A 15929-nucleotide genomic window follows, 5' to 3' on the forward strand; every position below is an offset into this window, starting at 1 on the left:
GGCTCTCCCTTCTATTCCAGTCTCGTATTGTTCGTGGAAAGAAAGATTGTCGGTATGCTTCTGTCTGGGCTCTAATCTCTGATTTTATCCTCATGGTCTCTTCGCGAGGGAGAAATATACTGCTTGACTCCTCGGTGAAGGTATGTTCTCGAAACTTCAACGAAAGCCCGTACCGAGCTACTGAGCGTCTCTCCTGCAGAGTCTTCCACTGGAGTTTATCTATCATCTCCATAACGCTTTCGCGATTACTAAATGATGCTGTACGAAGCGCCCTGCTCTCCGCTGGGTCTTCTCTATCTCTTCTATCAACCCCATCTGGTACGGATCCCACACTGGTGAGCAGTATTCAAGCAGTGGGCGAACAAGTGTACTGTAACATACTTCCTTTGTTTCCTGACTGCATTTCCTTAAGATTCTTCCAATGAATCTCAGTCTGGCATCTGCTTTACCGACGATCAACTTTATATGATCATTCCATTTTAAATCACTCCTAATGCCTACTCCCCGATGATTTATGGAATTAACTGCTTCCAGTTGCTGACCTGCCATATTGTAGCTAAATGATAAAGGATCTTTCTTCCATAAATGATAAAGGATCTTTCTTTCTATGTATTCGCAGCACATTACACTTGTCTCCATTGAGATCCAATTGCCATTCCCTGCACCATGCGTCAATTCGCTGCACAGCCTCCTGCATTTCAGTACAATTTTCCATTGTTACAAACTCTCGATACACCACAGCATCATCTGCAAAACGCCTCAGTGGACTTCCGATGTCATCCACAAGGTCATTTATGTATATTGTGAATAGCAACGGTCCTACGACACTCCCCTGCGGCGCACCTGAAATCACTCTTACTTCGGAAGACTTCTCTCCATTGAGAATGACATACTGCGTTCTGTTATCTGGGAACTCTTCAATCCGATCACACAATTGGTCTGATAGTCCATATGCATATAATGTGCAGGTCGGCCGGTTTGCCGGCACGGTAGCTCAGCCCGTTCGGTCAGAGAGATGGTTTGTAATAAAAAAACTGAGTGGAAGGAGCAACAAACGAGCTTTAACGGATGTCTTGTGATGTCCGCAACAACGAAACACAACGATCAAGAACGAATAATTATGCAAAAAAAAAAAAAGCGGTCTAGGCGCTTCGGTCTGGAACCTCGCCACAGCTACGGTAGCAGGTTCTAATCGTGCCTCGGGCATGGAATGTGTGTCATGTCCTTAGGTTACTTAGGTTTAAGTAGTTTTAAGTTCTAGGGCACTGATGACCTCAGATGTTAAGTCCTATAGTGCTCAGAGCCATTTGAACCATTTTATAATGTGCAAGCCACCTTTTACTAAATTTTTCCGAGCTTACCTTATTCTCCTCCACAACTGATATACCGCTCCAAAGGCCGTTCCCACTTCCGGAAGCGGTCTTGGTACGCCTCTTGCTGGATCGAGCGAAGCGCATTCTCCAAATTTTCTTATACTTCGTCTATCGTTCCAAATCTTCGGCCTTTCAACAGGGTTTTCAACTTTGGAAGTAAGAAAGGTCCGCATGGGCTGCATACGAATATTTATCTTTCTGTGTCTAATATGTATTTAGCGACTTCAATTTTTCGTAAAAACGCAGACCTTAACCAGAATTTTGTTCTGATAAAGTTGAGACATGTAACTTTTAATTGTGACGTACATTTCCATACTCTGAACAATTTTTAGATTTCTAGTTCATTATTCAACGCACTTAGTTTTTAAGATCGTACGGCTACAAAATACACTACCGCCCACTAAAATTGCTACACCACGAAGACGACGTGCTACAGACGCGAAATTTAACCGACAGGAAGAAGATGCTGTGATATGCAAATGATTAGCTTTTCAGAACATTCACACAAGGGTGGCGCCGGTGTCGACACCTAAAACGTGCTGACATGAAGAAAGCTTCCAACCGATTTCTCATACACAGACAGCAGTTGACCGGCGTTGACTGGTGAAACGTTGTTGTGATGCCTCGTGTAAGGAGGAGAAATGCGTACCATCACGTTTCCGACATTGATAAATGTCGGATTGTAGCCTATCGTGATTGCGGTTTATCGTATCGCGACATTGCTGCTCGCGTTGGTCGAGATCCAATGACTGTTAGCAGAATATGGAATCGGTGGGTTCAGGAGGGTAATACGGAACGCCGTGCTGGATCCCAACGGCCTTGTATCACTAGCAGTCGAGATGACAGGCATCTTATCCGCATGGCTGTAACGGATCGTGCAGCCACATCTCGATCCCTGAGTCAACAGATGCGGACGTTTGCAAGACAACAACCATCTGCACGAACAGATCGACGACGTTTACAGCAGCATGGACTATTATCTCGGAGACCGTGGCTGCGGTTACTCTTGACGCTGCATCACAGACAGGAGCGCCTGCGATGGTGTACTCGACGACGAACCTGGGTGCACGAATAACAAAACGTCATTTTTTCGGATGAATCCAGGTTCTGTTTACAGCATCATGATGGTGGCATCCGTGTTTGGCGACATAGCGGTGAACGCAAATTGGAAGCGTGTATTCGTCATCGCCATACTGCCGTACCACCCGGCGTGATGGTATGGGGTGCCATTGGTTACACGTCTCGGTCACCTCTTGTTCGCATTGACGCCACTTTGAACTGTGGACGTTACATTTCTGATGTGTTTCGACCCGTGGCTCTACCCTTCATTCGATCCATGCGAAACCCTACATTTCAGCAGGATAATGCACGACCGCATGTTGCAGGTCCTGTACGGGCCTTTCTGGATACAGAAAATGTTGCACTGCTGCCCTGGCCAGCCCATTCTCCAGATCTCTCACCAATTGAAAACGTCTGGTCAATGGTGGCCGAGCAACTGGCTCGTCACAATACGCCAGTCACTACTCTTGATGAACTGTGGTATCGTGTTGAAGCTGCATCGGCAGCTGTACCTGTAGACGCCATCCAAGTTCTGTTTGACTCAATGCCCAGGCGTATCAAGGCCGTCACTACGGCCAGAGGTGGTTGTTCTGGGTACTGATTTCTCAGGATCTATGCACCCAAATTGCGTGAAAATGTAATCACATGCCAGTTCTAGTATAATATATTTGTCCAATGATTACCCGTTTATCATCTGCGTTTCTTCTTAGTGTAGCAATTTTAATGGCCAGAAGTGTACAAACAAGCAGCAGATAAACAAGCAGCAAGATGATCAGACTTCTTGACGGGCCCAGTATTCGGCGGTTATGACAGCAGTTTCGCTGGCTGCAGCAAGATCACAGATAATTCATGCAGCCGGTAGATTCTTGCAGACTATCAGATGTCGTTCGTCCTGTACGGCACCACACTCACAAGTTTCCTCCTCATTACTGAAGCCCCACTTCCTGAGGTTGGCTCTGCACCTTGACACCCCATCTCGCAGTCTGTTCAAAGTCCTCCAGGTCACGTATGACAGGTGTGAACCTTCGGGTATTTCCTTGACCGTTATGTGATTGTCTTCGGCTAGGGAGTCTCGCCAAAGCTCTTCTCTGCGAGTTCTGGGAGATGAACGAATTGCCATAGTTTTCTGTAGGAATCTTTTTCTTGACCTCAGTCTTGCCTGTTGAGGGTCATGTCCGAACAAAGAATGTCGAGGGTCGATTTCTTGTTTTTTCTTCTGCACTTCTGTTGCAGCTTTCCTTCGAATGCGTGGCGGTGCTATACCCAGCTTATTGACAGGAGTAGGTCTTGAGCAGCGTGTAGCAATGCGTCCTGTCTCGTTCAGGGCTGTATCTACATGTTCAGCATGTGCAGAGTTTTGCCAGACGGATGCTGCCTATTCTGCGGCGGAGAAACGTAGTGCCAAGGCGGATGTTCTAAGCACTTTTGGCTGGGTACAAGGAAGGGGCATCCACGAAGATCCTGCAAGGGTCATTATTGACAAAGAGAGGACGAGTTTTAGCACGATCGGCCGTAGACTGGGCGTTAGGAAGAATCCTAGCGGCGAATCCTTCCACCACCAGGACCAAAACGAACAAAGGCTTTTATCAATAGTATCCGAGGTAGCGATGAAGTGGGGACTTTCCCGAAAGATCATTTCACGAATGTACCGTGAATATCAGGAATCCGGTAAAACATCAAATCCCCGACATTACTACTGCCTGCAAGAACGGGGCCAACGACGACTGAAGACAATCGTTCAATGCTACAGAAGTGCAACCCCTCCGCAAATTGTTGCAGATTTCGATGCTGGGCCATCAACAAGTGTCAGTGTGAGAACTAGAGATGAACCTTTATTTATGTTTGTTTGGATCACTAATTTCAGAAGCATTATAGACAGAAAAGTGGAGGTAATGGACTTGTACCACTATTGAAATAAGCCTTTCATATTATATGACGACATGCACATTCAGCATGAGTTATGGTTGGTCAAATACTGCTGTGACTCTGAATGTATTACATTAATAAGAAGCAACATTGCCCTTTTCTCCTGAAAATATCAAGTAACGTAACAAATGTGTTTGATTCTGCTTCCAATATGACAGTTTTGGTTAATACTCCACATGCCTACAGGACTTTGCAATGTTAACACAGCAGAACTCAGACATCTGTATAAGTGTAGAGAAATGAAAACAGTCATATGAATGCCTCACTTTTGTTCCGACACAGTTCAAGACTCGGGAGAAAAGTTTTACACCTGGTGTTCTACATGGCAACTTCACACACAAGAACTTTTTGCCGACACTACTACCACCTACATAAGTAAGCTTTTCCTGTGTTACTTTCAAGTAATGCACTTAAGCTATTCCTGATTTAACTGGAAGATCTGTACATCCCACTTCCATATCAACAGCCTCAAAATGCATATTGTAGACTTCGGGATATGTTACAGGTCAGTGTCACACCAAGATTGTGGAGAAAGGGGGAGGGGGCGGCATGTCGCTCTCCAACAACTGTTTACCAATAAGTAAGTGGCGGAAAATTATGGGTATAGGACGGCTTAAACATGTGGAAAATGAGATTTTTATTATTCACTTACTGTATTTGACATTTATTATTCCTTTAAAATCGCACAACTTCAATAAAACACAGTTTAATCATTCACACACTTATTTCACAATTATTTCACTTTTAAACTGCAAATCCTCTAAGAGCTGTCTTGAATCTTCACGAGTCTCTCCCAACAGCCTTGATGTGGATAGATACGTACAGCAACCAGTAATCAGAGTCAGAACTGTGTCTGCAAAAACACAAGGATTATTAAACAATTTTTGCTGTCATTAATTACTAGCAATATAATTGACAGAGTAGATTGCTAATATTTGCTATAATGAATATCACATTTGCAAGAACGATCTCACTGAAGTAATTAAGTCCATCGAAACGCTTAGAAACTAACCTCTCGTCTGACAAAAACGGTCTAAAGACGCAGTGGCAATTTCTTCAGATCTGTTGACAATGATATTTTGAGTTATCACTTTACTGAGTGACTGAAATGTAGTTCAGGTACCTGTGAACATAACAATATGTTAGAATTCATTTTCTAAATACGAACTATTACGGTACTGTACGGCTACTTACATATTAATTACACTATTAATATTTTCACAGTTGTTTCTTTAATACAAAATTAAAGCCAACGGAAGAAAAAACGTAAAACATACTTGCCAATGACAGGTTTGTTGCGATGCAATTTTCTGTGTTGACAGATGTAACTTTTTCATACAGTGGTAAGTCGCAGAAATCGCAGGAGTCACAGAAATCGCAGAAGTCACAGAAATCGCAGAAGTAGCAGAAATCGCAGAAGTCACAGAAGTAGCAGAAGTCACAGAAGTAGCAGAAGTCACAGAAGTAGCAGAAGTCACAGAAGTAGCAGAAGTCGCAGAAGTCACAGAAGTAGCAGAAGTCGCAGAAGTAGCAGAAGTCGCAGAAGTAGCAGAAGTCGCAGAAGTCGCAGAAGTAGCAGAAGTCGCAGAAGTAGCAGAAGTCGCAGAAGTAGCAGAAGTCGCAGAAGTAGCAGAAGTCGCAGAAGTAGCAGAAGTCGCAGAAGTAGCAGAAGTCGCAGAAGTAGCAGAAGTCGCAGAAGTAGCAGAAGTCGCAGAAGTAGCAGAAGTCGCAGAAGTAGCAGAAGTCGCAGAAGTAGCAGAAGTCGCAGAAGTAGCAGAAGTCGCAGAAGTAGCAGAAGTCGCAGAAGTAGCAGAAGTAGCAGAAGTCGCAGAAGTCGCAGAAGTAGCAGAAGTCGCAGAAGTAGCAGAAGTAGCAGAAGTAGCAGAAGTCGCAGAAGTAGCAGAAGTCGCAGAAGTAGCAGAAGTCGCAGAAGTAGCAGAAGTCGCAGAAGTCGCAGAAGTAGCAGAAGTAGCAGAAGTAGCAGAAGTAGCAGAAGTCGCAGAAGTAGCAGAAGTAGCAGAAGTCGCAGAAGTAGCAGAAGTCGCAGAAGTAGCAGAAGTCGCAGAAGTAGCAGAAGTCGCAGAAGTAGCAGAAGTAGCAGAAGTAGCAGAAGTAGCAGAAGTAGCAGAAGTCGCAGAAGTAGCAGAAGTCGCAGAAGTAGCAGAAGTCGCAGAAGTAGCAGAAGTCGCAGAAGTAGCAGAAGTCGCAGAAGTCGCAGAAGTAGCAGAAGTCGCAGAAGTAGCAGAAGTCGCAGAAGTCGCAGAAGTAGCAGAAGTAGCAGAAGTCGCAGAAGTCGCAGAAGTAGCAGAAGTAGCAGAAGTCGCAGAAGTAGCAGAAGTCGCAGAAGTAGCAGAAGTCGCAGAAGTAGCAGAAGTCGCAGAAGTAGCAGAAGTCGCAGAAGTAGCAGAAGTCGCAGAAGTAGCAGAAGTCGCAGAAGTAGCAGAAGTCGCAGAAGTAGCAGAAGTCGCAGAAGTAGCAGAAGTCGCAGAAATCGCGGAAGTAGCAGAAATCGCAGAAATAGCAGTGGCGGAGGGATACACTACCTATGTCCCTTAACTGCGACAAATCGCAGTTAAGAATAACAGATACTGAAAAGTAGCATTCACAGAAATCACTGATATCGGAAAATCACAGTTTAGCCCATCACTAGTGAGAACCATTCGACGAAACAGCATTGTTATTGGGTTTCGGAGTCGAAGACCCACTCGTGTATCCCTGATGACTGCACGACACAAAGCTTTCGCCTCGCCTGCGCCCATCAACATCGACAAGGGAATGCTGAGGCGTCATAGATGTTAAGTCCCATAGTGCTCAGAGCCATTTTGTTGAGGCGTGGAAACACGTTGCCTGGTCGGACGAGTCTCGTTTCAAATTGTATCGAGCGGATGGACGTGTACGAGTATGGAGACAACCTTATGAATCCAAAGCTGTTTCACAGAGGAAGACTGCACTGTAGTTCCTTCTCTAGGTTGTTGCACAGATGACAAAATGGTAGATATCGAAATAGATGATAGAGGGATAGAAGAACAATTAAAATCGCTCAAAAGAAGAAAGGCTGCTGGACCTGATGGGATACTAGTTCGATTTTACACAGTGTACGCGAAGGAACTTGCCCCCCTTCTTGCAGCGGTGTACCGTAGGTCTCTAGAAGAGCGCAGCGTTCCAAAAGATTGGAAAAAGAGCACAGGTCATCCCCGTTTTCAAGGAGGGACCTCGAACAGATGTGCAGAACTATAGACCTATATCTCTAACGTTGATCAGTTGTAGAACTTTGGAACACGTATTACGTTCGGGTATAATCAGTTTTCTGGAGACTTGGAATCTACTCTGTAGGAATCAGCATGGGTTTCGAAAAAGACGATCGTGTGAAACCCCGCTCGCGCTATTCGTCCACGAGACTCAGAGGGCCATAGACACGGGTTCTCAGGTAGATGCCGTGTTTCTTGACTTCCGCAAGGCGTTCGATACAGTTCCCCACAGTCGTTTAATGAACAAAGTTCCTAGAAAACAGAACGCAGCATGTCATTCTCAATGGAGAGAAGTCTTCCGAAGTAAGAGAGATTTCAGGTGTGCCGCAGGGGAGTGTCGTAGGACCGTTGCTATTCACAATATATATAAACGACCTTGTGGTAACATCGGAAGTTCACTGAGGCTTTTTGCGAATGATGCTGTGGTATATCGAGAGGTTGTAACAATGGAAAATTGTACTGAAATGCAGGAGGATCTGCAACGAATTGACGCATGGTGCAGGGAATGGCAATTGGATCTCAATGTAGACAAGTGTAATGTGCTGCCAATACACAGACAGAAAGATCCCTTATCATTTAGCTACAATATAGCAAGTCAGCAACTGGAGGCAGTTAATTCCATAAATAGGCATTAGGAGTGATTTGAAATGGAGTGACCATATAAAATTAATCGTGGGTAACGCAGATCCCAGACTGAGATTCATTGGAAGAATCCTATGGAAATGCAATCCGAAAACAAAGGAAGTAGGTTACAGTACGCTTGTTCGCCCACTGCTTGAATATTGCTCACCAGTGTGGGATCTGTACCAGATAAGGTTGATAGAAGAGGTAGAGAAGGTCCAACGGAGAGCAGCGCGCTTCGTTACAGAATCATTCAGTAATCGCGAAAGCGTTACGGAGATGATAGATAAACTCCAGTGGAAGACTCTGCGGGAGAGACGCTCAGTAGCTCGGTACGGGCTTTTGTTGAAGTTTTGAGAACATAACTTCACCGAGGAGTGAAGCAGTATATTTCTCCCTCGCGAAGAGACCATGAGGATAAAATGAGAGAGATTAGAGCCCTCACAGAGGCATACCGACAATCTTTCTTTCCACGAACTATAAGAGACGGGAATAGAAGGGAGAACCGATAGAGGTGCTCAAGGTACCATCTGCCACACACCGTCAGGTGGCTTGCGGAATATACATGTAGATGCAGATGTAGACACTGTATGTGAACACGGGACTGTTCAAGCTGTTGGAGGCTGTGTAACGCTGTGTGACATGTGCAGTTGGAGTGGTATGCGCCGCCTGATACGTCTTGATATGAGTCTGAAAGGTGACACATATGTAAGCATGCTCTCTGATCACATGCATCCATTCTTGTCCGTTGTGCATTACGACGCGCTTGGGCAATTCGAGAAGGACAGTGCGACACACCACACGTCCATAATTGCTACTGAGAGCTCCAGGAAGACGCTTCTGAGTTCAAACAATTCCGCTGGCCACCAAACTGTTCAGACACGAACATTATTGACCATATCTGGGATTTTTGGACAACATGGTTGTGTCGAGAAGCAGCGATTTGTATGATTAATCAATAATTCAAGAACAGTCTTAATCGCATTTATTATTATTATACCGCCAACCGGTTTCAACCAAACGTAGGGGTCATCTTCTGGGCGTTTACACCATTGGTCGACTGCTGGCGGTGTCACTCCAGTCTACATAACGGCAGGAAACTATATGGTGTGTCCTCCTGTGTCATTCCTGTCTACATGATACACTCCTGGAAATTGCAATAAGAACACCGTGAATTCATTGTCCCAGGAAGGGGAAACTTTATTGACACATTCCTGGGGTCAGATACAGCACATGATCACACTGACAGAACCACAGGCACATAGACACAGGCAACAGAGCATGCACAATGTCGGCACTAGTACAGTGTATATCCACCTTTCGCAGCAATGCAGGCTGCTATTCTCCCATGGAGACGTCAGTAGGACCAGCGTTCGTGCTGGACGTGCAGACCGCGTGAGACGACGCTTCATCCAGTCCCAAACATGCTCAATGGGGGACAGATCCGGAGATCTTGCTGGCCAGGGTAATTGACTTACAGCTTCTAGAGCACGTTGGGTGGCGCGGGATACATGCGGACGTGCATTGTCCTGTTGGAACAGCAAGTTCCCTTGCCGGTCTAGGAATGGTAGAACGATGGGTTCGATGACGGTTTGGATGTACCGTGCACTATTCAGTGTCCCCTCGACGATCACCAGTGGTGTACGGCCAGTGTAGGAGATCGCTCCCCACACCATGATGCCGGGTGTTGGCCCTGTGTGCCTCGGTCGTATGCAGTCCTGATTGTGGCGCTCACCTGCACGGCGCCAAACACGCATACGACCATCATTGGCACCAAGGCAGAAGCGACTCTCATCGCTGAAGACGACACGTCTCCATTCGTCCCTCCATTCACGCCTGTCGCGACACCACTGGAGGCGGGCTGCACGATGTTGGGGCATGAGCGGAAGACGGCCTAACGGTGTGCGGGACCGTAGCCCAGCTTCACGGAGACGGTTGCGAATGGTCCTCGCCGATACCCCAGGAGCAACAGTGTCCCTAATTTGCTGGGAAGTGGCGGTGCGGTCCCCTACGGCACTGCGTAGGATCCTACGGTCTTGGCGTGCATCCGTGCGTCGCTGCGGTCCGGTCCCAGGTCGACGGGCACGTGCACCTTCCGCCGACCACTGGCGACAACATCGATGTACTGTGGAGACCTCACGCCCCACGTGTTGAGCAATTCGGCGGTACGTCCACCCGGCCTCCCGCATGCCCACTATACGCCCTCGCTCAAAGTCCGTCAACTGCACATACGGTTCACGTCCACTCTGTCGCGGCATGCAACCAGTGTTAAAGACTGCGATGGAGCTCCGTATGCCACGGCAAACTGGCTGACACTGACGGCGGCGGTGCACAAATGCTGCGCAGCTAGCGCCATTCGACGGCCAACACCGCGGTTCCTGGTGTGTCCGCTGTGCCGTGCGTGTGATCATTGCTTGTACAGCCCTCTCGCAGTGTCCGGAGCAAGTATGGTGGGTCTGACACACCGGTGTCAATGTGTTCTTTTTTCCATTTCCAGGAGTGTAATAATAAATGCGATTAAGACTGTTCTTGAATTATTGATATCTGGGATGCCTTGCAATGTGCTGTTCAGAAGAGTCGTGCACCTCCTCACACTAGGGAATAATGGACAGCCCTGCGAGATTGGTGGTGTTAGTTCCCTCCACCACTAGTTCAGACATGCCAATTGACTTGCGGAACTTCTGAGGGCTCGCCGGGGCTCCACAGGATATCAGGCGGGTGTACCAGTTTCCTTGGCTGTTCAGTGTATTTCTAGGCTTATACGATTTTACCCAAAAAGAGAGCCATTTCTTATTACGAGCGCGCGACCCTGACTTTAGGAATAGCCGTGGTAATTCATAGTGACAAGAATGTGTGTGTGTGTGTGTGTGTGTGTGTGTGTGTGTGTGTGTGTTATACCATTTTACCCAAAAGGAGAGCGATTTCTTATCATGACTGAGCGGCCCTGACTTTAGGTTCAAATCAAATGGCTCTGAGCACTATGGGACTTAACATCTGAGGTCATCAGTCCCCTAGAACTTAGAACTGCTTAAACCTAACTAACCTAAGGACATCACACACATCCATGCCCTAGGCAGGATTCGAACCTGCGAGCGCAGCAGTTGCGCGGTTCCAGACTGAAGGGCCTAGAACCGCTCGGCCACTCCGGCCGGCCCTGGTAATTCATAGTGACAAGAATGTGTGTGTGTGTGTGTGTGTGTGTGTGTGTGTGTGTGATACGCTGACCTGACCGCTGCCGCCCCCGGTGTGTTGCAGAGAGACTAGAGCTGGACCTGAACAACTCGGCGGCGCCGACGCCCGGGCTGGTGGGCGTCTCCCAGTGGGTCGGCAGCGGCGGCGTCGCGACGCTGGATGACGTCAGCAGGTAGGCGCGCCCTCCGCCGTCTGCTCTTAATGTCTGCTCACTGCATCGATCGGCCCACCTGGGCACAGCGGGAGTTCTCTGTCTGCGCTGCTGCGACCGTCTCCGATGCCATCTCGGCTCTTTACAGACGGGCAGCGCAGCTCTTACAAGGAGACTGCACGACCGTGGGGTCGGGGATTTGTCCGAAATTTTGTGTGGTGAAAGGGGACCCCTAACACCTCACGTGGTTAAAATATTAGGACGCACTACCCGGAAAATCTCGGGAAAAATCGACCCAAAGTTTGTTTATGTGCCTTATAAGTATACAATGTTAGTCCATTGCCAAGCTGTCGTCTGGCCTAGATGGATAGGGCTCGGACTCTAACGCCAGATGTCTCGGGTTCGATTCCTCCTCCGGCACTTTTTTCCTTCTGTTTCATTTGCTTTTGTTATTCCACAATTATTCACCGAGCGAGGTGGCGCTGTGGTTAGACACTGGACTCGCATTCGGGAGGACGACGGTTCAATCCCGCGTCCGGCCATCCTGATTTAGGTTTTCCATGATTTCCCTAGATAGCTCCTGGCAAATGCCGGGATGGTTCCTTTGAAAGGGCACGGCCGACTTCCTTCCCCGTCCTTCCCTAATCCGATGAGACCGATGACCTTGCAGTCTGGTCTCCTTCCCCAAAAACAACCCAACAACAACAATTATTCAGAAAGTTTCCCAAACCTACATTATGTTTAACAAATTAGTTACATTATTTGAATAAAAATGATTTTCTTTTTGTCGAACAACACAATTCATGGCGGTGGGTTTTCCATTTTTCGTTGTAAAGTATATGAGGAGAAACATTCGGTTTTTAATCAGAATAGCAAAGTCGATTGGGAAACATTCAATTCTTATACATATAATAATTATAAACAAGAACATAGCATCGCGAGAGATTTCTTCCGAAGATGTCGATGCAGTTAAATTATTTTCCATCAACAGCTTTTCATAATACACCACTGCGTCCTTCATCGTAATTTTGATAGATCAGTATGAATGGATTCTTCAGGAATTTCTTCCCCTATTCCAGACCAGCCAGCAACTTCTTCAGTCGACATGTTTAGCCTCGGATCCGAATAATACGTTGAAATTTGAAACAGGCACGTCTGTTCGCGCGAAATCGAAAAACAAACTGCATTTACTTCTCACGGGTCGCGCACAGTCCTGTGCGCAGACGACCTTTATAATCCCAAGGGGACCCTTACAAAGCCCCTTTACACCTTGAAACCCCATAAAACGAAATAGAACAATGAACACGAATATTTTTCACTGAATGAAAAACTTTACGTTCTTGAGCTAAAATAATGTTTTAAAATAATGTAGGTTTGAGAAACTTTTTGAATAATTTGTGAAATAACAAAAAGAAAATGAAACAGAAGAAAAAGAAAGTGCCGGAGTAGGAATCGAACCCGAGACATGTGGCGTAAGGGTCCGAGTCCTAACGATCTAGGCCAGACGGCGGCTCGGCACTGGACTAACATTTTATACTCATACGGCACCTAAGAAACTTTGGATCGATTTTTCCCGGGATTTTCCGGGTAGTGCGTCCTAATATTTTAACCACGTGAGGTGTTAGGGGTCCCCTTTCACCACACACAAAAAAAAAAAATGGTTCAAATGGCTCTGAGCACTATGGGACTTAACATCTATGGTCATCAGTCCCCTAGAACTTAGAACTACTTAAACCTAACTAACCTAAGGACAGACAGCACACAACACCCAGTCATCACGAGGCAGAGAAAATCCCTGACCCCGCCGGGAATCGAACCCGGGAACTCGGGCGTGGGAAGCGAGAACGCTACCGCACGACCACGAGCTGCGGACCACCACACAAAATTTCGGACAAATCCCCGACCCCACCGTCGTAGCGTTTCCTTGTAAGATCTATAGTGGGAGGAGTCTTACTAGATTCTTTATTCAGATTCTTTATTCACCATTGACCACCTGAGGTGGAATAGGCAATTTACATGGATATCATGTAACATTTTCCTTGAATAGTACCTTAAAGCTAAATGAGCATTGCAAACAGTACCCATAGATGATCACATACACCATAACATAACACAAAACTCGGATGGACAACACTGAAACACCGACCTTACGGTCCTGACCTGGATCCATATGGCTATCGTCTCTTTGGGAAACTGAAAGACTCTCTTCATGGAACAAGGTTTGAAGATGACGACTCCCTTGTGCACGCTGCCAAACAGTGGCACCAACAGGTTGGTCCAGAATTTTACTGCGTGGGTATACAGGCGCTGGTTCCAAGATGGCGTAAGGCAGTTGAGAGGGATGGAAATTATGTGGAGAAATGAAAATATTGTTCCTAAGGGATGTATCTACACACTGTATAACTTTCAAACATGTATAATAAAAGATAGATTTAGAAGAATAGTGTGCATTTCTTTTGGAGTGAACCTCATACAATACTTAACTTTCTCAATTACACTGATGTGTCGCAACCAAAGGACGACATACAAAAAATCAATCTTCTTCAGTGTAGACAGTGTAACACTCCGATTTTATGTATCCCGCTCGATCGGGATCTGAACAGCAGCCCAAATAAATATTAATTAATGTGACCGTGTACCTAATGGGGCTGGCAATCGGAATGGACTGCTACGGAGTTGTTACATTCCATTTTGTCCTTCCCAATGCTGTAATAATGAAATGTCTGGTGACAAGAAGAACACCAACACAGCTTCACTAATCAAGACCTATATTCGTCTCAAAAACACAAGAAAAAGGAGACAGCCACTGCCTTCGTCATACATGTTTAATAACGGCTAATCTCAGCACACGCTTCCTCGCTATTCATTATTGTCACACGCAAATCCAATCACTGCAGTCCAACACTGCAATCCAATTGATGCCGGCGCGGTAGACGCGAAACCAAAATAAATATCGTCACAAAAATATCACTGATCACTCTCGTAATTAAACTTCTTCACTTTCCCGTATTATTCTAACACAAAGGGGTTAAACCGCAGCGATGGCCACTCCCTTTGTCGGTAAGCCTTGTATCACAGCAACCGGCCTCCGCACGGTTCGGCCCGCAACCTGGGACTCACTGACTCTACACTCGCTCACGCAACCCGACGCTATCGATTGTTTGCCCTGTCGACCTGTGCCGAGTGCAAACTTATAGTAAGGGCCTACGGACCCCTTACAACAGTCCCAAGTCCGTGGTACATAGAGAGTACAAGCGAAGTGGCTATCGTTGATGCTGCTCCTGAAGTCACTAATCTTGAAGCTGGTGTTTAACTGTGCCGTCACCAGTCGGTCGCAGCGCTTGAGTCCTCTCCACACAGGGGCAGGTGCTGTTGCGTTGTCGTCCTGGAGGGGGGACGTCCTGTCAGTGTGCGATTGGCTGACGTCTTCTCACAGCCATGGCTTCTCTATCGTTCCCGACCGGCGTGCCGCCGCTTGACTTAACGCCGCAACAGATTTATTTCGAACTTTGTACACGTTTAGTACGCCATTAAAGCAACACAATGAGCAAACAGTAATGTGTACTACTCTGGCAGTACCAAAAAAATTGCAAGAGTTCGAACAGTCCACGGGTGTACTGCCGGTCCATAGTGTCCAACGGGCCATCGTCAGTTGCGCTGACGAACTGAGCTCCTGAGGGCAGGCGGCCGTCCCAAATCGCCTTACCCCGCGAGGCGTTCTCTCCGCGCGTCGGCGGTCGGTGAGAGGCTGGCGTCAGCGTCTGTGGTGGCGTCGGTGTAGCTGCCTCGTCCGCCCTGGTCGCTCTTTCGTTTTGTTCGCTGAGCCGCTTTTTAATTAGACTCAGTGCTGGTTCCCATGCCTTCCAACATGATGGTTGTCCGGCACATAGCTCGCGTGCGGTTGGAGCGGTATTGAATAGCATATTTCATGACAGGTGGATTGGTCGTCGAAGCACCATACCGTGGCCCGCACGTTCACCGGATCTGACCTCCCCGGATTTCTTTCTGTGGGGAAAGTAGAAGGATATTTTGCCATCGTGAGCCACCGAAAACGCCTGACAACATGCGTCAGCGCATTGTCAATGCATGTGCGAACATTACGGAAGAACTACTCGCCGTTCAGAGAAATGTCGTTTCACGTATTGCCAAATGCACTGAGGTTGACGGACATCATTTTGAGCATTTATTGCATTAATGTGGCATTTACAGGTAATCACCCTGTAACAGCATGCGTTCTCAGAAATGATAAGTTCACACAGGTACAAATATCACATTGGAACAACGGAAATAAAATGTTCAAACGTACTTACTTTGTGTATTTTAATTTAAAAAACCTACCTGTTACCAACTGTGCGTCTA

At 46.8% G+C, this 15929-nt stretch overlaps 1 protein-coding gene across 1 annotated transcript in view; it reads left to right on the top strand.

Annotated features, from left to right (window-relative positions):
* LOC126214965 (uncharacterized) overlaps window positions 1-15929 on the top strand; it is an 815775-nt gene that overhangs the window by 365200 nt on the left and 434646 nt on the right. Inside the window, exon 3 of the mRNA XM_049941599.1 lies at window positions 11483-11591. Within this exon, the coding sequence (XP_049797556.1) occupies window positions 11483-11591 (109 nt within the window). The remainder of the gene's footprint in view (window positions 1-11482; window positions 11592-15929) is intronic.

The sequence above is a fragment of the Schistocerca nitens genome, chromosome 12, assembly GCF_023898315.1.
Source record: "Schistocerca nitens isolate TAMUIC-IGC-003100 chromosome 12, iqSchNite1.1, whole genome shotgun sequence".
In the NCBI taxonomy this organism is placed as follows: domain Eukaryota; kingdom Metazoa; phylum Arthropoda; class Insecta; order Orthoptera; family Acrididae; genus Schistocerca; species Schistocerca nitens.